Source organism: Schistocerca serialis, chromosome 4 (genome assembly GCF_023864345.2).
Source record: "Schistocerca serialis cubense isolate TAMUIC-IGC-003099 chromosome 4, iqSchSeri2.2, whole genome shotgun sequence".
NCBI lineage: Eukaryota > Metazoa > Arthropoda > Insecta > Orthoptera > Acrididae > Schistocerca > Schistocerca serialis.
In genome coordinates, this window is record NC_064641.1 from 885,594,868 (window position 1) to 885,622,474 (window position 27,607).

The window sequence follows — 27,607 nt, forward strand, 5'->3', positions numbered from 1 at the left end:
ACAAATTTCACTTGATACCTCATATGATCGTACTTTTGACAATAAGCATAGGTGCGGTACTGAGTCAAATGGTTTTTGGAAATCAAGAAACACTGCATCTACCTCGTTGCCTTGATCCAAAGCTTTGCGTATATAACATGAGAAAAGTGTGAATAAGGTTTCACATGTTCAATGTTTTCGAAATCCATGCTGGATGGCGTCGAGGAGGTCATTCTCCTCGAACTATCTCATTAAGTTTGAGCTCAGAATATGTTGTAAGATTCTACAACAAATTGATGTCATGGATATTAGACGGTAGTTTTGTGGATCGCTTCTACTGTCCTTCTTGTAGACGGGTGTCACCTGTGACTTTTTCCAAAACGGGGTACGGTTTTTTGTTCGAGGGATCTACGACAGATTGTAGTTAGAAGATGGGCGAACTCAGCCGAAAATTCAGTCTAGAATTTGACAGGGATTCCGTTGGGGCCTGGAGCTTCGTTCAGTTTTAACGATTTCAGCTGTTTCTCAACACCACTGACGCTAATACTTATTTAATTCATCTTTTCAGTGGTAGGAGGATTAAACTTGAGCAATTCTCCTAGATTTTTCTTCGTAAAGGGACATTTGGAAACGGAGTTGAGCATTTCAGCTTTTGCTTTGGTACCCTCAATTTAAGTTCCTGTCTCATTCGCTAGGGACTGGACATAAACTTTGGTGCCACTAACAGCCTTTACATACGACCAGAATTTCTTTCGGTTATGTGAAAGATCACTTGACAGTATCCTGCTACGGTAGTCGCTGAAGACATCGCGCATTGCTCCCTCGACAGCCACTCGCGTTTCATTCAGCATCTCTGTGTATGTAGCCCTACGCTTCGTTTTACAATTGTTATGCCGTAATCTCTGTTTTTTTTAGAAGTTTCTGTACAGTGTTTGCATACCATGGAGGTTCCCTCCTATTATTAACTGTTCTACTGCTACATTCCTATCCAGTGCGTGGTTAACTATTCTTTTAAACTTTGTAACACCGAAAATGCAGGATGCATGGCACCTGCTACCGATATATAACTTTTTAAAAAATTGCATGTAAATATTTGTAATTTAAATGCTTTCTTTTAATGTGTAAGGACATTGCTTCACTGTATGTTTACATTTAGGTAGAAGTCTGTTGACGTTTCATGGTATTTATCTGTGTATTACTGTGAAACTTATAAGCTCTGGGAAAAAGCCAAAAGAATTGTTATTTGCATCGACGATAATAGCAGTGCTTGTGCGTTGTAAAATCTTTGCGAAGGGCGTTGTTGCGCAGAGCGCGCGGAGAGAGGGAGAGACGGGTTCCAGCGCTTGTAGTGTGCGGAAGTGTGGCTCTCGCAGTAGAGTACTATTTTCGGCGGCAGCGTGTACGCGCCGGCCAGATGTCTAGAGCAGGAGTACGGACAGTGGACGGGCGAAAGAGGCTGTATTAATTACGATTGCCCGTTCCTATAATTAGCCGTGGCTCCACAATATGCTACCGTCTTCAACAACAGCAGCAGTTCCAGCAACACAGTTCCGTCGTATGCACAGCTCTGAAGTAAGACTGTTCATTCGTAGAAAGTGTTAATGGCTAACCCAGCAGTACAACTGAATGTGATTTGATTGATAAGATTTATTTAAATAATAATCAGTTAAACTCAGGGCAATTGTGTCCTCATTGGCGCCAGACACTGTTACCAAGCAGGATCCTTGTTCCTTTTCTTCCCTAATTTGATAACTGAGTGTCATAAGAAACAAATTGAATAGTTACGGCCAGTTTATTAATGAATAATTTCTCTTTTAAGAATTTTAGCCTCAGTCTACTTTCAATTAACTGTTGTACAACAGAGGCTTCAGTATATGACTAAAGTAAAGCTATTTCATTTTCCAAGTTTGAGACTCAGTCACTGGAAAAAATCCAAATCTAAAGAAATGCACAAATTAAAAATGCAGAAGTTTTATTTATTTTACATATAGCTTGGAGCACATGACTGTTTGGTTTGGTACGTATTCTAGTATTTAATACTGTTCAAGTCAGTAAAAAAAGGCTCAGTTGTTCAGACAACAATATGAAAGCCAATTTGCAAAATAAGTAACTGCGAAGTAAAAAGTGCTTGCTTTTTTCTAAATTTCTTTGATGACGTTATGTTGGATTCATGACCATGGTACCCCCTTTCTGTCCAGTGTTGTTCGTGAGTGAATGCACAAAATAACTTTCATTTTTCCAAATTATAGCCCTGTTCGGTTTAATTACTTTTACTTTTAGTAGACTTTCCATCAGAAGGGTCGGTTGTACACTTTCCTCCTACTTATCGGTATCACTATTTCGGGAAACATGGCCTTATACAATTAGAAAAAACCCATTAGGCATACACGCGATCCACGGTCTTATTTTATATCGCAAGCACGATAGACCGATTAGTAAGAGGGAGTTTACAACTTGAGCCAGAGTTGTCGCTTTCGCTTAGTTGCTTATGTGTAGGGAATGATTTGAACACTGAAGTGTTTTGTGCGTGTGAAAGCAATGCCACGTTGTGATATTGTTGGCCGTAATCCCCACAATCGCGACGCTAGAGGGACTGAAGTGGCTTTCATGCTTTTCCTTGTGATACAAGTCTGCATGAGATTTGGCTGTCGTAACGCTGTAGAAAAAGCGCTGTGAATGTTGCAAATGCTAAAATATGATATTGTCATTTCGAAGAAAATGATTACGTAAGAAACTTGCGTTCAGAACTGCTAAACTTCCGCCAGAAAGAGTGCTTCAGAGCGATGCATTTCCACTGTGTAATTTGCTTGCAGCAGCAGCGCCGGTGTGATAGCACACCACGTGCAACACAAGAAAGGAAGGAATGTTTCAACAACGGTGAGAGCCATCAAAAAAGCGTAGAGACGTTAGAAAACCTTTCACCACTGTAAAAAGGTGCTGATAAATCTACATTTACACATGAAGTTGTTTGTAATTATTCAGATAAAGCCAGTGTACAGAATTCCACAGCGGCATTACAGAGGAGAAAAGCTCATCAACATGTGAAACAAATCGCGAGCCCGTGATAAAGATCTTCGGAGTCAGATGTCATCAAAAAAACGACGTCTGAATTATGAAGAAAGTAATAAAACTGCACTTACGTCTCGTGAAATTAATCGAATACTAGGCAAAATATTTTCGCTTAATCAAATTAGTAGTGTGTTACAGCTGTCAAAAAAGGTTCGATGGGTCAAAGAGGACATTTGCAAGTCGATTACTTTGCGCGCCGCATCGCAGAAAAGTTACAATTTTCTCAAGGAAAAACTCGAATATCCTCTACCTGCATGGTCAAGCTTGCGTTCTTGGATAAACACATTTTGAAGTATTTTGAAGGTATTTTGAAAGATCGTTTAGTTAGAGATGGTAATTCAAATGCTTTCTGCAAGTAAAGCACTTACACAATGGCTAGAGTGAAAATTACAGTGTCGTCCACCTGCTCTTTTAAACCAGTGATGACTAAATAATGAATGTAGGTGTTACATAGTTCTTCTTTACTCGTTAAAACGTTTGTAGGAGTCAAAAGAGAAAATTGCGTGCGCATTTCCCACATTTGCATTGACAGAAAACAGCCCATTTTTTTATAGATGCTTTAATTGTTTTAAAAAAGTCAGCAGTATCTTTTGAAAGCTGGACAATCTACAGAATGCAGCAATAATATTCTACCAGTGGCGGAACGGCAATTTACATTTCGTTACTTCAGCAGAAAGTAAAACATACCATAATAAATGCACACTGTTGTAATAAAAAGATTTAAAATTTAATAGGTATCATCAATTGTAATTAATTAATTAATTAATTGTGTTTATTCAGAAATCTCATGTTATTTGTCTATCTGTTAAATAGCTATCATTAACTGTACATAACTGATTGTGTTTATTCAGAACTCTCAAGTTATCTATTAGAGAAGCTACTCTATCTGCGCGTTTCCAGAAAACGGAGTCTCTCAAAAAAACCATACTTTCGGCACTTAAACCTCCTCGGGACCACCACCGCTTCTGTTTCAGGATGCAACGGCTGGTCTTTATCTCGAAGGCTGTGAAAGCAGAGATAGTATTATTATTATTATTATTATTTTGCAGATTCTCCACTCTTAAACTACAAAACACTTCGTTCAGTACTATATCACGTTTGTTCCTGTAGTGATGATTTTTACTGCTCATGTCAAAGAGACGTGGATTCAGTAGGTATTGTGAAGTTAAAACGCTCACACTGTGGACTAGGTGTAAACCGGCTACGCCCCCCGCCCCCCCCCCCCCACCTCCCGCCCTCCCTCTTCAAAGCATAGGTGTAGCCGACAGAACAGACACCGCTCAAATACATGCACTAGTGTTATGCGACAAAATGAATAGGTACATATGAAGGGCTTATTTCAATAGTGGTACAAGTCCATTACCTCCACTTTTCTGTCTATAATGCTTCTGACATTAATGGTCCAAACAAACAGAAAGAAAGGGTCATCTCTAGCAAGAAGCCATACGTTTTAAAGTTTCTGGTATCTCAACTGCAGATTTTTCAGCACTCATTTAACTTTAGGACTCTGTATCTCAAAATGAACAAAAATGAACTTGTACCACTATTGAAATAAGCCCTTCATATGCACTTAATGCCGTAACAACAGCCCTCAGACAATTCCCGGTATCTGCAATGGGGAATGTGCTGTTGTGGTCTTCAGTCCGAAGATTAGTTTGATGGAGCTTTCGTGGAAAAATGTTTGCGGCTGCCTACAGAACTCAGGAGTGCGCCTCTTCATCCGAAGCAAACCGACGGCCGCGAATGTCTTCCTTCAGGACTCAAAAAATATGGAGACCGAGACCGAGACTGTTTGGAGGAAATTTAAGGGCTTTCCAACGAAATCTCTGCAGTGTACGAAACACCACTGACAAAATATGGGATGGCCATTGATATTTTGACGAAAGTGTTATACACTCCTGGAAATTGAAATAAGAACACCGTGAATTCATTGTCCCAGGAAGGCGAAACTTTATTGACACATTCCTGGGGTCAGATACATCACATGATCACACTGACAGAACCACAGGCACATAGACACAGGCAACAGAGCATGCACAATGTCGGCACTAGTACAGTGTATATCCACCTTTCGCAGCAATGCAGGCTGCTATTCTCCCATGGGGACGATCGTAGAGATGCTGGATGTAGTCCTGTGGAACGGCTTGCCATGCCATTTCCACCTGGCGCCTCAGTTGGACCAGCGTTCGTGCTGGACGTGCAGACCACGTGAGACGACGCTTCATCCAGTCCCAAACATGCTCAATGGGGGACAGATCCGGAGATCTTGCTGGCCAGGGTAGTTGACTTACACCTTCTAGAGCACGTTGGGTGGCACGGGATACATGCGGACGTGCATTGTCCTGTTGGAACAGCAAGTTCCCTTGCCGGTCTAGGAATGGTAGAACGATGGGTTCGATGACGGTTTGGATGTACCGTGCACTATTCAGTGTCCCCTCGACGATCACCAGTGGTGTACGGCCAGTGTAGGAGATCGCTCCCCACACCATGATGCCGGGTGTTGGCCCTTTGTGCCTCGGTCGTATGCAGTCCTGATTGTGGCGCTCACCTGCACGGCGCCAAACACGCATACGACCATCATTGGCACCAAGGCAGAAGCGACTCTCATCGCTGAAGACGACACGTCTCCATTCGTCCCTCCATTCACGCCTGTCGCGACACCACTGGAGGCGGGCTGCACGATGTTGGGGCGTTAGCGGAAGACGGCCTAACGGTGTGCGGGACCGTAGGCCAGCTTCATGGAGACGGTTGCGAATGGTCCTCGCCGATACACCAGGAGCAACAGTGGCCCTAATTTGCTGGGAAGTGGCGGTGCGGTCCCCTACGGCACTGCGTAGGATCCTACGGTCTTGGCGTGCATCCGTGCGTCGCTGCGGTCCGGTCCCAGGTCGACGGGCACGTGCACCTTCCGCCGACCACTGGCGACAACATCGATGTACTGTGGAGACCTCACGCCCCACGTGTTGAGCAATTCGGCGGTACGTCCACCCGGCCTCCCGCATGCCCACTATACGCCCTCGCTCAAAGTCCGTCAACTGCACATATGGTTCACGTCCACGCTGTCGCGGCATGCTACCAGTGTTAAAGACTGCGATGGAGCTCCGTATGCCACGGCAAACTGGCTGACACTGACGGCGGCGGTGCACAAATGCTGCGCAGCTAGCGCCATTCGACGGCCAACACCGCGGTTCCTGGTGTGTGCGCTGCGCTGTGCGTGTGATCATTGCTTGTACAGCCCTCTCGCAGTGTCCGGAGCAAGTATGGTGGGTCTGACACACCGGTGTCAATGTGTTCTTTTTTCCATTTCCAGGAGTGTATTTGCTGATTTTCACTACTTTGGTCTTTTCCATATTTATTCTCATCGCCCCCCCCCCCCCCCAACTCTCCTCTCTTTCACGATCGGTCCATATCAAATCGTTGTTCTTTCTCATATTGGGCCAACATGGTTGATTATCTGCATGCTTATCTGTCTTCCCCTATAAATATGCGTCTTGTTTTTTCTATAGATTTATCTGTTCATAAATACAGAAAAGCATTGGTTACAAATAACATCCTTGCCTAACACCTGTTCGCACATCGCCAATCCTTACTACAACGTTTTGTCTTTAACAGATTCATTATAAGTCTTCCGCCTTCCAGTTGTAAGACGTCGTGGTCTCCTGACCATCATTGCTTACATATTCCGCCCTCACAATCATATACCGCACATCAAGACGCTTCATTCGAACCCCAAATTCGATAAGATAAAGTCAAAGTTGTATGAATTCATGTAATCGATATGCAAATAACAAGTAAATCGCAAGTGCGCACCGAGCTTGAAATACTCGAGGCTGGCGTACACACACACTTTCAAGACACGACGGTCACAAAAGCTTTTAGTTTGGGAGAGGCAAACCGCACGCCAGGCGGCCGGTCCCTTCAGAGGACGAGTCAACCTATCTACCTCGGCCGGCGACCGCCTGTAGAGCAGACAGCGTATGCCAGAGTGAAAGGGAGAACGACCCCGTGTTCGGCTTAAAAGCAAATTCCGCTACATTGTGTGGGAGCGCCCAGCCTACGCATTCTTTACAAACATAGCATGCAGTTTCAGAGGTTTTCACGGGGAGACAGTAAACGCCAAACATCGATGCTACAGATTTCTGGATTGGTCGCCTTAAACGAAACGTCATTCTCCCGTTTTAGAAGAGCAATGCTGATTGGCAGACGATATTCCTGACGCCTTGAGCTGAAGGAGTAATGGAAGAGACCAAAAGATATACCCCTTCACGTCTGGGGTGTTGAGGGGCCATTCCGTTGTCGCTCATGGAGCGAGAACACGTAACGAGAGCGTGCGCGCTTGTACGTGTACTCAAAGAGGGAGGAACAAGTCTCTCCTCAGTACTTCACTGGGAGAGCACCTCTGTTGAGAGCGAATAGGAGTGTGACTCTATATTGAGTCCTTGCGGTTTAGCGTTGTTCACTGGGTTGGCCGCTAAACTTTTTGTGCAGTGTGGACAGACAGAGTTATAATTAAACGAATGCAAGCGAATTTTTGAGTGGCATCACGGTGGACTGGTTATCTGACCGGTGTACCACGCCAATAGACTAGGGGCGAATATGAGTCCTCGACTTCATCAAGGCATAGCGAGAGTTTGATTGGCGAAGGTCAATCCAGATAGAACGAGAGTTATCTTATCTGTCAGCAGTGAGGGGCGCAGACAGCAGTCATCGCAGCTTATGGTATTGTGCGCTACAGCTCTTGCGAGCCCCATATTTCCTCCACAACAGTACACTTCACTGCATTTCACATGCGACAGCCTTGACCGTACCTAGCAACATTCTAACAGATAATTATTCAAGTTGTGTAGGCGCGGCTCTCAGCCATTCTGCCAAGTCAATAACAATCTTAAACTTTGTATAGAAATTTCATTAGCAAATCCTATCCTTAAGAGGTAACTTCACATTCCGAAAAGAACCCAGGAATAACTTGTTCAGTTCATAACTAAAAGTGCCATTGTGATTTCTCAGAATTTTTGCAAAAAAAATAATAATTTTCGTTAGTCTCATGTTTTTCTTACACTTACTGGCACTAATCCAGTACCCAAGTATCCGACTAGTTACGTAAGAAATTTTGTGAATTTTTGTGTCATTTCCTTACAGCGGACGACTCCAGAAGATACTTATTGCTGAAAGTTTTTCAGGCATTTCTCTTTAGATCGTTGGGAGCGTCTGTCTGACTTCTGTAGTAGTGTGGGGATGGAAATTGCATCTTGCAGGAGCCACAGGGTAAAGGGTACATCTCAGATCAATCCGTTGCGTAGAATGACAGAATACCACCCGTTCGCTCACACAGTTTACATCAATTGCCCTAAGACATCACAGCCAATAGTTAGCAGAGCCTAGCTGTAGTACCTTTTGTGACAGGGCGTAGGAAGCGTCAGGCTTGCTGATTGTGGGCCGGAACCTCACCTTGTTGTCAGGTGGCTTGTCGTCGTCCACAGGCTGCTTGGGCGCCTCCGCCTCCGATTTGGGGGCGGCAGCAGGTGGGGGTGGAGACGGCTGGACGCCCCCATCCTCCGCCTTGGCGGGGCTGGCCTCGACTCCGGGGGCGGAGGAGGAGGAGGCAGGCGCCGTGTCGCACATCTGAAACAGCACATCGAAGTGTCCTCATTACAGCAGAACACAATAACACACTTTACTAGGCATGCCCAGAGAGTAAATGTACTGTGAGAATAAAGGCCTGTGGTTTTTTAAAGTTTTGGTGATGCTGACCAGAGGTTATTTTTTATATATAGATTAAAATCAGACCTAATTTTAGTATAGGCAGGTATCTCCATAAAACCATCGCGCACTCACGTTTGTTTTTGGATACCAGCCCAGCAAGACGTCCCTTAGAACTGTGTTTAGTGTGAGCAGATGTCAGGAGACGATCATGATTTGGGATGAGGGGGCGCTCGACATCATGGTCATCAGCGCCCTGACGAAAAGTCAACATGCAAAACTCATGGGTGGGGACGAAGGCTGAAGGCTGTACCCCCATGTGGAGCAGTTTAGAACGTATTAAAGTCTGCCGCCCCTCCCTTCCAGTTTCGGGATGAGGACTCACCGTGGGTGGGCAGATCTCCAGCGGCACCGAGGGCTGCCCAAATATCAGCATACAGGACATACGTAGCCACAATATGCTGAAGTGAAAGCGGCACGCCATGAACTTCACAGAATGGTGGATCCACCCGCCGGAGGAGGAAGCCATGTGTGAAAGGGCTATGCCCAATGCGCAGTCTGGTAGGCAAAACGTGCTATCAGTGGCGAGGCTGACACGAAGTCCGCCAAGCTTTTGTGGTCGGTTTGAGTGACCGCAATTTGTTGTCCGACACCTGCAACCATTCAGTCTCCCACTAACGCATGATGCATCTGTCAGAAAATGAGAGAATGGCGTGCAACGGCATGGGGCATTCATGGACAACACCATCCCAATATGCTTCCTCAGCAGCTTTGTCAGCCATGGCGTTACCCTGTATCCCAAAACGGCCAGGTACCCAGCATAAGATCGCCTCCTTGCCACGGTGTTGGAGCCGCTGTAAGCAGTCATGGATGAGCTGAATCAGTGGGTCTACCGGATACATTTGGTGAAGTGCCTGCAGTGCACTAAGAGTGTCGGAACTGACAAGAAAACTCGTTCGGTGATGTCTGTGAACCCCCTCCAGTGCCATCAGAATGCCACATATCTCCACATCATAATTTGTAAATTGTTCTGGAAGACGCACTTTAAAAACCCTATCAGGGAAAACCGCAGAACAATGGATAGCATTCCCCTGCTGGGATCCATCTGTGTAAATAGCGATAAAACTATGGTACATACTTCAAATAGACGAAAACAAAGTTGTAAAAACCAAATCTGGAGTAGAACTTTTCGTGTGCTATGTCGAGCTTAAAATCGCTTTGGGTCTCTGAAGACACCAAGGAGACAGTGCGTTCCATCCCTGGGTGTGTATTTTCATGCTCGAGAGATCCAAATCTCTGAGACAATCTGATCGCTTGAGGCCGATTCCTGAACAGTCGATCGCTGAACTAAAGGCCGATTCCTGAGGTGACGCTGAGATTTTCAGCGCCTGTCGAGCCAGAAGAATACGTCGCCGAATTCAGAGTGGTGGTTCACCAGCCTCTGCACACAGACTCTGAACTGGGCTGGTCCAAAAGGCTCCAGTCGATATCTGAATGACCTCGTGGTGGACAGTACCTAACATCCGGAGGTAGGAAGGACGGGCCGATCAGTAGACCACGCTGCTATAGTCTAAGCGTGATCGAACAAATGCCCTATGAAATTACAACAAATGCCCTATAAAACTGCAGGAAGTGGCACCCGACATTTCAAAATGTTCAACAACTGGAAGCTCTTTGTTCGTAGGTCTTTCAGATGTGGGAGCCATGTTACTTTCGAGTCAAAAAATAAACCCAAAAAGGGCAAAGTGTCTTAAAAACGAAAAATACGGTCCCCCATTGTAAGCTATGGTTGGTTAAAACTCTGACGAGCAAAATTAAAATTGATACACGCAGTATTCTCAGGTGAGAACTGAAAACCAGTTGTCTGGGCCCAGGTTTCCAGCCTCCTAATTGTCAGCTGTAGCTGCCTCGTCGTCGTCGTCGTCGTCGTCGTCGTCCTAAGATCAGGGGAGGAGTAGAAGATTGCAAAGACATCCACAGACAAAGAGCTTTTGACAGGGCTCCTGACTGCAAAGGAAATGCCATTGATAGCAATGGCAAACAATGTGACACTGAGGACACTGCCCTGGGGCACACCATTCTCCTGAACGTTGCAATCAGACATGTCATCACCAAAGCAATAAAGAAAACGCCGGTCCTCGAGAAAGGATTGGATCAGAAGCGGCAGGCGTCCACGTAGTTCCTATTCATGAAGTTGGCGAAGGATGTTGTACCTCCAAGTCATGTCATGTGCTTTTCTGAGGTCAAAAAACACATAACCTAAATGGTTTCGGCGTAAGAAGGACTCCTGTATCACAGTCTCCAGTAGTATTAAGTTGTCAAGAGTGGACCAGTAGCGCCTGAAACCGCACTGGGAGCGGCTCAGGTGACCTCGTGACTCGAGCAGCCAGATGAGGCTGCGATTGACCATGCGTTCAAGAGTCTTACCCATACAACTGGTAAGGGCGACACTCCGATAACTGTTAAGGACGCTACGGTCCTTGCCTGGTTTCCAGAATGGAATTAACATTGCCTCCTTCCAAGTCGAGGGGTACTGTCCATCAAACCAGATCTGAAACAACATAGGACCTGATCTTTCGCTTCAGGGCTCAGATGACGAAGCATGGTATAATGGATCTCATCAGGTCCTGGAGCAGTGTCTCTGGCTGCAGATAATGCTGATTTCAGTTCCCACATGGAGAATGGAAGGTTGCAGACTTCCTCATTACGCGAGAAGAAATTGAGCTTCCTCATCTCTGCAGTCCGATGGAATACCTGAACAGCAGGAGCTTGTCTGAATGACGGAGTAACAGTAAAGAAGTGTTCAGCTAAAACGTGAGCCATGTCCTCTGGTGTCCACCAAGACCCCATTATTTGACAAAGCTGTAATGGGATGTGGATTACCCTTGCCTGAAATCCGTCTTATTGATTCCCAAACATGCAAAGCGGAAGTGGACCGATTAACGGAAGTCGTGAATTCCCTCCAGGAAGCCCTCTTATGTTCTTTGATCACTCGCCTTCCCTGTGCTCTCGCAGACCTGAAGACATGAAGATTGTCAGTAGTTGGACACTGAAGTTCTGCAGAGCTGTTCGTCTGGCCCTGATGGCCAATCGACAGTGGACGTCATTCCATGAAGGTACAGACCGTCGACTGAAGTGGTTAGTAGACCTGGGGGTGGACTCTGTGGCAGCCCTTTGGATGTCATGAGTGATATGGGCCACCGTCTCCTGTGCACAATTCTTTTGTTCAAAAATAACCTGTGAACTGTATTGTAATCAATTTGCCCTTTGTATAATCCACCTGTGTGGTCTCCTGATGGCCACTGTCCAAGTCAGCAGATGGATCCACACTGGGAAGTGGTCACTAGAATGTAAATCGGAAGCCACTTCCCACGAAACTAAGTCTGCAATAGCTGGGAAACAAAAACAGAGATCAATAGCTGAAAAAGACCCTGTAGCTGTGGGAAAGTGAGTCATCGGGGGGGGGGGGGGGGGGGGGTGGCAGGTGCCCCAGAGGTTGCCCGCAAAAGGCGGTTTTTCCCTCAACAGCCATTCACCACCTCAGTACGTAGCACACCTTGAGGTTGAGGTTTTTTTTACAGAGGTGTGTGTACCTTCCTCACGGTAAATGCAGTGAAGTCAAGACCCCCGTTCTCCGAAACGTACAACATTCCACCGTTGCGTCGCACGGTGGTCGCTGAAGTACGACCAGAGCTTACGGTGACAGAGGACTGGTGGCGCTTACCAGTCCCCGGCTCAGGAACCCAGGAGTTACCAAGCCTGTACTCAGCAAACGAATGCTGAGCCCCTGAGGAGGTCAAGACACGAGACAGTGTGGGATGCCATCAGATCTCAGGCCACTCTAGACGACACTGGATTAAAACGGTGTTCAGTGTGCCGGAAGATATGTGACGCCAGAAAACCGATTGGAACCGCCTGAAGTGGGTGTTCAGACGCTCTGGTGAAACTTAAAGGAGTGTGGGGTGGAAAAAATTGAGAGGAAGTTACAAGTTTCAGATAGAAGTAACGCTTTGAAACACTGGATGAATAATTTCCTAATTATGATACTTCGTTCAAAACCCTTCAAAATTGATTATTATTAGTATTATACACTGCTCAAAAGAATTAGGCGAACAAGACTTTGGGCTTTGCTGTACCCTATTTAGCACTAATGGAAGACTGGCTATGTTACCAGATTTCACCAATTAGGTACGCAACAGAACATCATTGCGTCCTTGATCGTTTACATAAAAGAATTGAAACGTCCGACAGAAATCGGAAATGAAATGGAGACATTCACTCATCCTATCATCTGGAGTGCTTTTCATTGGATTTTTAGAGTTTCAATAACGTGTACGCCCTCCGTGAGCGTTTGTCACTGCCCTGACACCTGTGTGCCATGCTGTGGTACACGTTCCCATACTTCAACGAGAGCCCATGAGAGTTCTTGGAGAGTCTGTGGTGGGAAAGGATAACGAGGAATGCGTCTGTCAAGCATCTCCCACACGTGAACTATAGGGTTTATGTCCGGAATCACAGCCGGCCATTCCATAACACTGATAGTCAGACATCACAAGACATTCCCGTTGACGCCCACCACATATGCCCTCGCACTGCTGTTTGCAGCAGCCACTACATAGTCCAACGCGATCAGTTCGATGTACTACCTGGCGGTAAGGCGCCCATTGACAACGACAAGATCCATATGGCTGTTAACACTGAAGCCTCCCCACAACATCACAGAAGATCGGAAATCTCTCGATCTGCTGGGCAACATTTGGCACGCTGCGCTTGCCACGGGTCTCTGCACACCAACACGGCGGTCGCCTTGCATCAGACGATATCAAGACTGGTCTGTGAATAACGCGTTTCGCCAGTTACGAAGTTATCGTTTGGCATTAGAACGATAGAACTGAAAGCGAACCGCAAGATGTTGTCATGTCAAATGTGGTACTCGAACAGGTCAGAATTGTACGGTCCTTTCACGTAACTTGCTCATTACAGCCTAGTCGGACACGGCGATTCCAGTGCTCCTTTTGGGATCCTCTTGCAGCGCTCTGGTGGAATCCATACGACGCGCAAGGCAGAGGTGGCCAGATATCAGATTTGACGTGGAGTTGTAATGCGTCGTCGAACTTGTCCAACTCACCAACTGACCTGCCTCCCTGTAGCGTGTCCGTAACCTATCGATGAGTACTGGAGAGGCATTCGCATCAGCAGCAACACGACCGAAAGTCCATCCTTTTAGGATCAAACAGACTGCCGTTGTAGCTTTGCACTGCATTATGATGTCGCGTTGCATGTTCTTGGTTGACAAATGTAAAACGTCGAATCAAAAGACCTTCAGCCGTCTAAATTTCCAGTTGTTACTTTATTTCAGCAACCAGTTTCAAGTGAATGATTAGTGTTTATTCAACTGTGGGACCATTCTGCGCAAAATAACTCGTGTATTGAAGAAATGCCACATTTTTGAAAAATCGGTTGACAGTATTTTGAAAATTTTCTGTTCAAAAGTGAAGTTTCAGTAGATAAAATTTGAAAAAAAGCTGCAGTGGTAACAGATTTTAGTCGCTGGTTCCGTCTTAGAACGTGTTGATAGATGTGGAATTAGTGCGATTGTCTCATACGAGATGATACATCCTGACCTTTACGTTCACTGTACTTGTGCCAATCTGGTGACAGTTTGCTACGCTTATCTGACAGACCATAAGCTTCGAGAGAATAATGTTTGATGATGATGATGATGATGATTAGTGTTTTAGGGCGCACAACAGCGAGGTTATCAGCGCCCGTTCCCAAAAGTTCAATTCAGAGCCGAATCGTGAGAGAATTGGTATTGTTCAAATCGCAGGAATGGACACAGCACAACAAAACAGGGAGAGAAAACTAAAAATAAAATAGCAGTACAAACAGGGAAAAATAAGTAACGGTGGCTAAGTGACCACTTACAAATAATGGGTGGCCAAACCACTGGACAGCACATTAAGACATCAATCCCAATATTTTGGGAAGAAGGCCAGACATCACACAAAAACGTAAAACTCTAGCGACACTCGCCTCATTATTAGTTAAAAGAGAAGGTAGGTCTGGTGGGAAACTGAAATCTTCCCTCAAACCCGCATATAAAACACACTCAGTTAAAATATGCCGTATCGACAACTGTGTCCCACATGTCTGACACGTTGGTGGCTCCTCACGACGTAACAGAAAACCATGTGTCAAAGGACAATGTCCTATTCTAAGCCGTGTAAGGGCTACTTCCTCAGCGCGTCGTTGTCGGAAGGAGGTGAGCCACGGTCGGACAGAATCCTTCACCGCTCGCAACTTATTATCCCTCACGGCCAGCCACTGAGCCTCCCACCAACGCATGACCTTCCGAGTCACGAAAGACGTAATGGCCTGCAGGGGGACGGAACAGCGAGCAGGAGGTGGGATGGAGCAAGCCTCCTTGGCAGCCGCATCTGCAAGTTCATTGCCAGGAATCCCTATGTGCCCTGGAACCCAGCAGAAAATCACATCCTTACCCTGCTGTTGCAAGAGCAGGAGTGCGTCCTGCACCTCTTGCACCATCCGATCTGCTGGGTACATCTGTTCAAGAGCGTGTAGAGCACTTTGGGAATCGCAGCAGATGATGAATTTCGTGCCACGATGTCGGCGCATATGCTCTAATGCTTGCAGAATGGCAAACAGTTCTGCATAGTAAACTGAGAACTGCTCTGGGAGCCCTATCCGATGGACAGTATCGGGAAACACAGCAGAGCAGCCCATAAAAGCCCCCTGTTTAGACCAATCCGTGTAAACAGTAATAAAATCTGAATGGCGTTCTAAAATCTCAGTAAGTTTAATTTTAAAAAGGTGGTCCGGGGTACAATACTTCCTGTAAGCAGCCAGATCAAGAAGTAATCTTGGCCTTTGTAGTCGCCAGGGAGATCCCCTACTCCATCCCTGGTGGAGGACCTGAATGCCCTCCAGGTGTACTGACTCGAGACTCTCCTTTGCACGGATGCCAAACGGCTTTGTTGCCGCCGGACGGTGGCGGAAGAGACGTGCCAGTGCCGGCTGGGAAAAGTGTCGGATGCCAATGAAAGAGGAGTGGACTTGGTCCTGTACGCGTGCCGTACCACGAGGAGAAGACGCCGAATGGACAGCGGAGGCTCTCCCGCCTCGACACACAGACTAGCAACCGGACTCGTGCGATAAGCCCCCGTTGAAAGCCTAATACCCTCATGGTGAATCACATCCAACATTTTGAGGTAGGGAGGTCTTGCAGAGCCATAAGCTTGACATCCGTATTCCAGTCGAGGTCGCACAAAGGCCTTATAAAGTTGGAGCAGACGTGCCCTGTCAGCGCCCCAGGATCTATGACTGACGCATTTAAGGACGTTTAAAGCCTTGAAACAGCGGACCTTTAGATCCTTTAAGTGTGGCAACCATGTGAGCTTCTCATAAAAAATAAGCCCGAGATATTTCACTTTTTCCATAAAGGGGAGAACAGTGTCTCCTAGTTTTAAAACAGGGAGATTAAAAAGAGAACGGGAACGGTTAAAATCTACACAAACGGTCTTCTCCAAAGAGAATTTAAAGCCCGTGGTCTTAGACCATTCCTCCAATCGCACGAGTGTCAGCTGTAACTGGCGTGTAGCAGCTGTGACGGAGGAAGACGCACAGAAAATGGAGAAATCGTCCACAAACAAGGAGCACTGCACGGGCCGTCGTACTGTGGACGAAATAATGTTTGAGTTACATCATTGACGTGTGTTTAGTCTATCTGTATCTGAAGTGCCCTTCACGGGGACACGAGGAAAACAATGATCATGTTTCAGCAGGTTTATCGACAAACTAAGATACATCTGCGTCGACGGTAAGAACAAAAAGCACAAAATACAGCATCTCAGTAGGTACCGCTACAAAGGCATTATATAACTGCTTTCTAAAGGTCGCCTGACGGTGTCTAGTATGTATTAACAGCACTAATAGCTTCATGGGAAAATACGCTTACAGTGAAATAATCCACAGAAAAGTACACCCTTAATAGAGTCTAAGTCCACAGAGGAAGCAAAGATATAAGCTGACAGCCAAACGGAGATGCCAGACAGTCAGATCGGTACCAAATGGTGTATATCGACACAGAGGATCAACCAGCACTCCAGTTTGTTCTAAGTGCTGTCGTCGAGGCGAACGTGCTTAAACTGTAAGTAATAAGTAACATCTGACCTACGAAGCACAGGAAAAGCATAACTAGGATCGTCTATCGTGTTGAGCTCCCGTTGGTAAGTCAGTAGAGCATCGAGGGTCCTGGGTTCGACGTCTAGTCATGACAGTTTTTGTACTGCAGTGTGTATGAAACTGTTATATGGGACAACATGTTTCTGACATGTAAAAGGACTTATAGCAATGTTGTATTAGCAGTTCACTTTCGCTTTGTTTATTTGAAAGTAGCAAACCTATAGAGTACATCTGTGGTTTCACATAATAAACGTAAACAATCGGAACAGGGGAATAAAGAAACAATTGCATCAAACGTGAGGAAGTATTAATAGTAACTAGGATCGCTTGTGTTCGAAATTCGACCAATTGAATCAGTGGGCCTGATTTGTGATAAAAAAGTCATGTATCTTAAAGTGAATTACTCCGTGTAAAACTTTATCTGAAATTTTAGCCTCAGAAATGACGCATAGAAAATGATGCATTGTAGCTACGAGTATTCATGAAACAATTTTTATTTTCTTAAATTGTTCGATTATTTGAAGTGAGTCCTTGATTCAGTGCGCTGGAAAATAAACCTCGTGTTAACGGTAGCAAATTAATTTTTCCCTTGTGACAACACAATGTGAATGCCGTTGTATCGCGTGAAGTAGCCTCATCAAATCGGTATCATAACTCTCGTAATTATTTGGAATTACCTACAGTGCACATTTACGAGGGGCGTTTGAAAAGTCCGTGCAAAGTCCAAGAGATGGCACCACCGGCACGTATCGAGGTCATGTTTAGTTAGTAGCATCTTTGGAAAGAACGCACACCAAGTTTCAGCCGTATTGGTCGATTTATTTGTGTTTGGCATTCGTGTGAATCAAGGAAGTCGAGTGAATGTCAAAAAATTGACGAAAAAGAATTTCGCGTGGTAATTAAACATTACATTATTGAAGGCAAAACACCTCAGGAGACTGAAGAGAAGCTTGGTAAACATTACAGTGACTCTGCCCCTTCGATCAGAACAGTTTATAAGTGGCTTCAAAAATTTCGGAGTGGCCATATGGGCTCAAGTGATGATGAAGGTTCTGGACACCCTGCGGAGGTTACGACTACAGAAATCATTGACAAAATCCTTCATAAGGTGATGGATGACAGAAGAATTAAGAGGCGTGAGATTGCTAGTGCTGTGGGCATCTCCAATGAATGGGTACATAGTACACTACTGGCCATTAAAATCGCTACGCCAAGGAGAAATGCAGATGATAAACTGGTATTCATTGGACAAATATATTATACTAGAGATGACATGTGATTACATTTTCACGCAATTTGGCTGCATAGATCCTGAGAAATCAGTACCCAGAACAACCACCTCTCGCCGGCTGGAGTGGCCGTGCGGTTTTAGGCGCTACGGTCTGGAGCCGAGCGACCGTTACGGTCGCAGGTTCGAATCCTGCCTCGGGCATGGACGTGTGTGATGTCCTTAAGTTAGTTAGGTTTAATTAGTTCTAAGTTCTAGGCGACTGATGACCTCAGAAGTTAAGTCGCATAGTGCTCAGAGCCATTTGAACCACTTTTGAGCCAACCACCTCTCGCCGTAATAACAGCCTTGATACGCCTGGCATTGACTCAAACAGAGCTTGGATGGCGTGTACAGGTACAGCTGACCATGCAGCTTCAACGCGATACCACAGTTCATCAAGAGTAGTGACTGGCGTATTGTGACGAGACAGTTGCTAGGCCACCATTGACCAGACGTTTTCAATTGGTGAGAGGTCTGGAATATGTGCCGGCCAGGGCAGCAGTCGAACACTTTCTGTATCCATAAAGGCCCGTACAGGACCTGCATCATGCGGTCGTGCATCATCCTGTTGAAATGTAGGGTTTCGCAGGGATCGAATGAAGGGTAAAGCCACGGATCGTAACACATCTGAAATGTAACGTCCACTGTTCAAAGTGCCGTCAATGCGAACAAGAGGTGACCGAAACGTGTAACCAATGGCACCCCATACCATCACGCCGGGTGATACGCCAGTATGGCGATGACGAATACACGCTTCCAATGTGCGTTCAGCACGATGTCGCCAAACACGGATGCGACCATCATGATGCTGTAAACAGAACCTGGATTCATCCGAAATAATGGCGTATTGCCATTCGTGCACCCAGGTTCGTCGTTGAGTAAACCATCGCGGGCGCTCCTGTCTGTGATGCAGCGTCAAAGGTAACCGCAGCCATGGTCTCCGAGCTGATAGTCCATGCTGCTGCAAACGTTGTCGAACTGTTCGTGCAGATGGTTGTTGTCTTGCAAACGTCCCCATCTGTTGACTCAGGGTTCGATACGCGGCTGCAAGATCCGTTACAGCCATGCGGATAAGATGCCTGTCATCTCGACTGCTAGTGATACGAGGCCGTTGGGATCCAGCACGGCGTTCCGTATTACCCTCTTGGTCCCACCGATTCCATATTCTGCTAACAGTCATTGGATCTCGATCAACGCGAGCAGCAATGTCGCGATACGACAAACCTCAATCGCGATAGGCTACAATGCGACCTATATCACAGTCGGAAACGTGATGGTACGCATTTGTCCTCCTTACACGAGGCATCACAATAATGTTTCACCAGGCAACGCCGGTCAACTGGTGTTAGCGTATGAGAAATCGGTTGGAAACTTTCCTCACGTCAGCATGTTGTAGGTGTCGCCACCGGCGGCAACCTTGTGTGAATGCTCTGAAAAGCTAATCATTTGCATATCACAGCATCTTCCCCCTGTCGGTTAAATTCCGCGTCTGTAGCACGTCATCTTCGTGGTGTAGCAATTTTAATGGCCAGTAGTGCATTTTGCATAAAAATTTGGACATGAGAAAGCTATCCGCAAAAGCTATCCGGAAGATGAGTTCCGCGATGCTCATGATTGACCAAAAACGGAACCGTGTGAAGTGTTGCAAGGATGGTTTGCAGCTGTTGAGGAAGAATCCGCAGGACTTTAAGCGTCGCTTCGTCACTGTGGATGAAACATGGATACATTACTATACTCCTGAGACCGAACAACAATCTAAACAATGGGTTACCAAGGAAGAATCTGCACCAAAAAAGGCGAAGACCATCCCTTCGGCCGGAAAGGTTATGGCGACTGTCTTTTGGGATTCGCAAGGGATAATCCTCATCGACTGTCTGGAAAAGGGTAAAACTATTACAGGTGCATATTATCCATCGTTATTGGACTGTTTGAAAACCGAGCTGCAAGAAAAACACCGCCGATTGGACCGTAAAAAATTCTTTTCCATCACGACAACGCACCAGCACACAACTCAGCAGTTGTGGTCACAAAATTAATGGAAATAGGATTCCAACTCGTTTCACATACCCCCTATTCTCCAGACGTGGCTCCTTCGTTCTACTATTTGTTTCCCAATTTGAAGAAATGGCTGGCGGGACAAAGGTTTTATTCAAACGGGGAGGTGATTGCAACAACTAATAGCTGTTTTGCAGACTTGGACAATTCCTGTTATTCGGAAGGGATCAACAAATTAGAACAGCGTTGGACGAAGTGTATAAGTGTCGAAAAATAGAAAAGGTTTACCCCAAACTCGTAAGTAGTTTTTATTTTTGCACGGACTTTTCAAACGCCTCTCGTAAATTTATCTTTCAAAAGAGCAATAAGATTATCATTATCACCGTCCACACAATTCCTGTTACTTTCTCTACACAAAAATTATGTCTAACTCTTCGTCTTTCAGTCTGATCCGTTGAGTGTTCTTCTTCGAGGCACACCCTAAAACAAATATAATTTCTGTACAATAAAGTAAGTCGCAGCTAATCAAAATGAAGAAACTGAAAATCAGGAACACTTCAAATTTTGTGGTGACGGCTGAAAACGATATTAGCTCCGTTTGCTCTTAGACGAAAGTAAATGAAAAAAACGATGCTAATAAACAGCGTTTGTTGCCCTCGACGGCTTCGTTACCAGGTTTCGATTTCCACTGCTGACAAGTCAACGCCGTAGCAGTTGTGTTACTGCAACATTTAAACATGAACGTCCTTAGAATGCGATTTCACGAAACCTTACTACTTTCGCGTGTCATTTCTACCATAGCACCTGATCGGTACACAGGACAGAAGTTGGTAGCACAACAATTTTCGATGTTCAAGTATTGGAGGATAGATAAGGTATCATCAGAGTTATGAATATGAAGGCATCTAATTCCATTTACCACTATTAATGGCTACGTACACACATGATCTTCTGTTTGTGCACATCTATGGCAAAGTACCTTTCGAATTATATAAGTTCCATTGGCCTCCTTGTATAGCTAATATAAAAAATCGGTACTTCAATTTTCCATGTTCACATATTAATATTAACAACAACAACAATAATAATAATAATAATAATAATAAGGATGCTTTGACACGAAGTTCGAGCAGTGGTGTTTACAGGTTGTCCAGGGAAGCATGGCTGTGGCAGTGGGTGCAGCGCCCGCGAGGTGGCAGCTTTTGTAGGCCATCTGCTGACGGCGACCTCGTGGCTGCTCTCAGCTGACGGGAAGTCCGCGCCAATAAAGCTCGGAGTGAGGCGTTGCGAAAGGCGCGGGCGGAGGGAGGGGGGGGGGGGGGGGGAGACGGGCGCCCTCGCTAGCGGCTAACGACTGTGTGTGGTGTGTGGTGAGCGCGCTCCTGTCGGGAAACAGTACACGGTTACATTTGCACCGGGGGATACCTGCACCGCATACGAGATGGCAACATAAACTTTTCTGCAACATTACGTTTCTTTGCATAAAAGAAGAAGTGTCATGGAAACGGCACTACCAAGTTATCCCTGATGTAGCACATCCGTGTTATCCTACCGATGGACAGAAACGTGTCACTTGCTTCAGATGTATCGGGCATTCTTACATTTGTGTGTTTATTGATTCACGCATTGTGTCCCGCAAATTCTATCGCTACAGTGAGCCTTCATGTACGTGCTACTGGATATACTGGGTGATCAAAAAGTCAGTATAAATTTGAAAACTGAATAAATCACGGAATAATGTAGATAGAGAGGTACAAATTGACACACATGCTTGGAATGACATGGGGTTTTATAAGAACCAAAAAAATACAAAAGTTCAAAAAATGTCCGACAGATGGCGCTTCATCCGATCAGAATAGCAATAATTAGCATAACAAAGTAAGACAAAGCAAAGATGATGTTCTTTAAAGGAAATGCTCAATATGTCCACCATCATTCCTGAACAATAGCTGTAGTCGAGGAATAATGTTGTGAATAGCACTGTAAAGCATGTACGGAGTTGCGGTGGGGCATTGGCGTCGGATGTTGTCTTTCAGCATCCCTAGAGATGTCGGTCGATCACGATACACTTCCGACTTCAGCTAACCCCAAAACCAATAATCGCACGGACTGAGGTCTTGGGACCTGTGAGGCCAAGCATGACGAAAGTGGCGGCTGAGCACACGATCATCGCCAAACGCCGCGTGCAAGAGATCTTTCACGCGCCATCTGTCGGACATTTTCTGAACTTTGTTTTTTTTTATTTTGGTTCTAATAAAACCTCATGTTATTCCAAGCATGTGTGTCAATTTTTACCTCTCTATCTACATTATTCCGTCGTTTCTTAAGTTTTCAAATTTATACTGACTTTTTGATCACACAGAAGCAACCACTGCGTGCAACTTCTGTCAAGTAACTAATAACAAATAATGCCTAGTCCTAATATACTCACACTGATAATTAGCAGAAAACCAGCTATTTTGAAGAAAAAAAAAAGAGAAATCGCTACTCTCCCTCTTACACTAACTCGTTACACTAATTGGTTTATATAACTTTACTGATTTCAGTAACGACTATCAGCTGGTTACACATTAGATAAATAAAGAACTCGTTTAATGTAAGATTCAAAATTTTCTGATGTATTATAGGTATGGCTAATGAGGAATTTGTTTGCTGTTTTCATGAATGTGTGGAAATTTCCAGTTTCCCTATTGATGTCTGTTGGTAACCTGTTACGGACTAAAAAATAAAACTTCAGCCCAACCCTAGAAGGGAGTGCATAGTGAGTACAGAAATTATTTTTACTTGCAATACTGTGGTAGTGAATTTCATAGTGCGTCCTGGATTGACTCACTGTATCACCCTTTACAATAAAGCGTGATTCAGTTGCCGCTACTGATAGGCTTTAAGCAAACCGCAATATTTTCATATTCTGTCGTTTGCTACGTGCAAACCTTTAGCCCTACAGAAAAAATGAGCAGTGCCTTTTTGTAGGAAATTAAATGTATTTAAATTTCGTATTGGAATACGTTTTCGCTGGAGTCCGAAGTTTCCGAATTATTCAAGAAAAACATACAAAAGTGACCTTCAAACGCATCTTTCTTTACTATCTCCAAAACCGTGTCCTCCAGGAAAAACTTCTCAGTACAAAATTTAACTACACTCAGTTTACTACAAAAAGGTGCCTTTCATTTTTTGTGTAGCACTGTTTACGTATAGCGAGCGAGAGAATATGAAAATCTCTTGCATGATTCTTGAAGGTGTTATGGGTTGCATATAAGCCATCAGTAGGAGCAACTGAATCGTGCTGTATACCACACATACCACGGAGGAATAAAGTGTATCCACGTAAGTGTAAGTTAGTTAGTTTCGTGTTTCAAGGATCATTTGTACAATTAATTGTAATGATGTGGAACTAGTTGTTTTATGTTCATGTTACATATTCATATGCAGATATGGCTACATGATGTTTATTTACAAGTTTTTTAAAAAAAAAATACAGATGTAATTAGTAATTCCTACCCACCGCTTATTACACATTACAAATACAGAAATTCTTCCACAGAACAAGAGGAGTTGTTAACAACAACTTTTTTCCGTATGTTTTAGAATTTGAGTTCGCTGTCTGTTGGACATTGGCCACACCGGCCGGCGATCGTGGGTGACCACCATATACTATTCTTACAGCAAATTTTTGAGCAATAGAGACTTTCTTTCTCAAAGATGAGTTAATTACCCCAGAACATTATTTCATACGACATTACATTGCTTGAAAATACGAAAATATTGTTTACTCACTTATTTGTCTCCCTCCAAGATTTGCAATGATTGGAACTGACAGCGTAGCTGATCTCAGTTGGTTCAGGAATTCTAGAACGCGTTCTTTCTTGCCCAGTTTAAATTCTCATCAATATGGAAACCTAAAAATTCTGAAGTTTTCCACCCTAGTTATTATTTCACCATGTAGTATACATATCATTAGTGCCATAGCACTAGACGTGCAGAATTGAATATGTTGTGTCTTTTAGATATTGAGAGTAAGACTGTTTGCAGAAAACGATTCAGTAACACTTCCAAGAACATTATTTCACATTTATTCTGTGATGTATGTATAGTTGGATTGATACAATATTAGTGTCATCTGCAAAAAGAAATAATTCTGCTTCTTCTACATAGAAGGTCGTTTATACTTATGAAAAGTAATAGAGGAATTAGTATATCCAACAAACATTGACGGCAATAAAGAAAGCTTAAGAAATGGGATTAAAATTCAGCGTGAAGGGATATCACTGATAAGATTTGAAGATGACATTCCTATCCATTGTGACAGCGAGGATGAATTACAGGACCTATTGAAGGAAATGCTCAACATGGAATGTAAATTTATAGTAAATAAGGCGAAAACGTCGTGGAACAGAAGAAATGACACTAGCGACAAACTTAAAATAAAAGTAGGTTTCTACATAACAGGTGACGTGTACAAATTCTGCTACCTCAGAAATAAAGTAACACGTGAGGGATGTAACAAAGCGCACACATGAAGTAGAGTGGGACAGGCAAACACAGCGTTACCTGCAGAAAGAAATTCCTGGAACAAACCATTGCATAAACGTGAATGATGAACTGCGGGAAGCGGGTGTAGAAGGTAATCAAAGCATTCGAGATACGGTGTTAAAAAATATGCAGAAAATTAGATGGACTAATCATGTCAAAAATGAGGAGGTTATCCATAGAATCGACGAGGAACAGAAATTGTGGAGTATGCTAAGTAGTGGAAGGGATATGGTATACAATTAGAGTAAAGACATCATAGACTGACTTCCATAGGCGCAGAGGAAGCTACAGACGGGAAAAACCCATAGAGAAAGACAGAGACTGGAATATAGAGAAAGACAGAGACTGGAATATATCCAACAAATAATTGAGTGCGTTGGTTGTAAATGCCGCTGTGAGATGAAGAGGATGGCACAAGAGAGAAAATTGTGATAGACTGCGACAAAACAGTCAGAAGACAGGCAACGGAAACGAAAGTACTCTCTTCCTCACACCCACGATCCTAATACTTGGTACCGAGGGAAGTTGCTTTAGGTGCTGGTAAGACACTTGTATTCGGGAGAGCGGCGGTTTAAATCCCTTTCGCCTGTCCAGGTTGACGTTTTCGGCGACTTTCTGACTTCAGGCGAATGTGCAGATGGTTCCTTCAGAATGGTACGAACAACATCGCTCCTCATCTTTCCTCAACTTGAATTGTCCTCCGCGTCTAATAACTTCATTGTTATGTGGAGCTAAATTCTAATTTTTTTTTGGTAATATACGATCGAATAAGAAGTATCCTATGTCACACACGTAGTAAAAATGGTTCAAATGGCTCTGAGCACTATGGGACTTAACTGCTACGGTCATCAGTCCCCTAGAACTTAGAACTACTTAAACCTAACCAACCTAAGGACAGCACACAACACCCAGCCATCACGAGGCAGAGAAAATCCCTGACCCCGCCGGGAATCGAACCTGGGAACCCGGGCGTGGGAAGCGAGAACGCTACCGCACGACCACGAGATGCGGGCTCATACACGTAGTAACCTTAACATGTGGTACAATAAAAGGGCCTTTTGTTACATAACGTGGAGTGATATAGAGCATTAAAATGTTTCTCCGAGTTCTGAGAGGTGATAGTAAGGGTCAAAACAAGGAAAAAAGATCTGGCGAACATAGGGTACTGTGAAACATCTCTTCTACTACAAGCTCTTTGGTATTACGAACGACCTACAGAATCCAGTACACAAATGAGAACATATTATTCTGCTCCTGTGAAATAATACAGCTTCTAATATAATCTACAACCTGCAGTTGTTGACAAAGCTGCACTCCACCAAAACTACGGCTTGTTAGTTTTGGTACAGTACATACGTAGTAAATATTAGGGTTACCGGTAGTATTGGTAGCACTGGTGGCGAAAGAAACATAAATGAATGTCAGAGAGAAACTGGGAACCGACGACTTCTCTTCGTTTTTTTGTTTGTTTGTTTTACACACGATTAGAACCGCATATTGTTCACAGTTAGTCCCATTTTACCTTTACAAAATGTAAATTACATTTTACAAATAATGAAAATTAGTTGATCGCGTAACTTCTCCGCTTTTATGTAACCAAAGCAACTACGTTTGATGCAAGTACCGTTCACAAACATAAAGCAACCCGTGTAATTGTTACTATTTTGTACTCATTTGAACGCGCTGCAATGTTAAAAGTCCTCACTCAGTAGAACGTTCATCATCACGATCAAAGGCAAGACATTCCAGTTATTTTTAGTAAGTGTGAAACTTCTTTATGAATAACAGAAACATGTTTCATGTAAGCTCGACGAAGTACTCAAGCGATGTTTGATTTGATTTTCTTTTTAATTTTACCTTTTTTGAGGAAATAACGTTTTCTAGCACTGTGTGATAAATCTATATTGTACATGTGTTGCCCAGAAAGTAACGCACCGCATTTTTTTTCTCAGCGGAAAACAATGCTGCGAATGCGAAACGCTACGTATGTATTACTTGTGGTCTCCGGAGTGAACGCGCCAGGTTTCCGTCATTTCCGACAGATAGTGTAGCTGCAGGGCAGTTTCAAAATGGTATCTGTAGGTGATGTACGTTACAAGCAACGTGACGTCATTGAATTTCTCACAGCAGAGAAAGAAACTGTGGGGATTATTCACAAACGCTTGTGCAAAGTCTATGGAGCATCTGCTGTCGACAGAAGTACAGTTAGTCGCTGGACACGGAGGGTGAGGTCATCAGAAGGCGGTTTGGCAGAGCTCCACGATTTGCAGCAGTCCAGGAGACCATCCACCACCATCACGCCTGACATGTTGCAGCATGCTGATGACTTCCACTTGTTTGGGCCATTAAAGGGTACCATTCGTGGAGGACATTTTGGGAATGACGAGATGATTCACACAGTGAAGCACTGGCTGCGCCACCAGGACAAGGACTGGTACAGACAGGGCAAGCATACCCTTGTTTCACAATGGAGGAAGGCCATAGAATGGGATCGAGATTATGTGGAAAAAGTAGGGTGTGTAGATAATACACCATTCTTTCGTGTGTGTAATTCTCATTATATTCAATAAAGAATTGTTGAAGGAAAAAATGTGGCGCATTTCTCTCTGGGCAACCCTCATATTTTTATTTTTACTATAACATCCCTATGGTTCACATAACAAATCATGAATTTTCCAATAAAACCTCAATTAAACATGAAAATTTCAATTTTACTGTAAATACTGCTGCTTTGTAAGTAACAGACAGAAAGAAAACTTTGTAGAACAAAAATGTTCCGTAGGTTACGAGGTCTTTTATGTACCCTCACTCGGATTCTAGACAGTTCGCCGCTTACATAGTCTAGGACAATCTAAT

At 44.3% G+C, this 27,607-nt stretch overlaps 1 protein-coding gene across 2 annotated transcripts in view; it reads right to left on the minus strand.

The window, feature by feature from the left end:
* Positions 1-27,607, minus strand: part of LOC126473551 (tubulin polymerization-promoting protein homolog) — a 429,312-nt gene that overhangs the window by 77,457 nt on the left and 324,248 nt on the right. For both annotated transcript variants that reach the window (XM_050100682.1, XM_050100681.1), the window contains one exon: positions 8,497-8,670. In XM_050100682.1, coding sequence (XP_049956639.1) covers positions 8,497-8,670 — 174 coding nt within the window. The remainder of the gene's footprint in view (positions 1-8,496; positions 8,671-27,607) is intronic.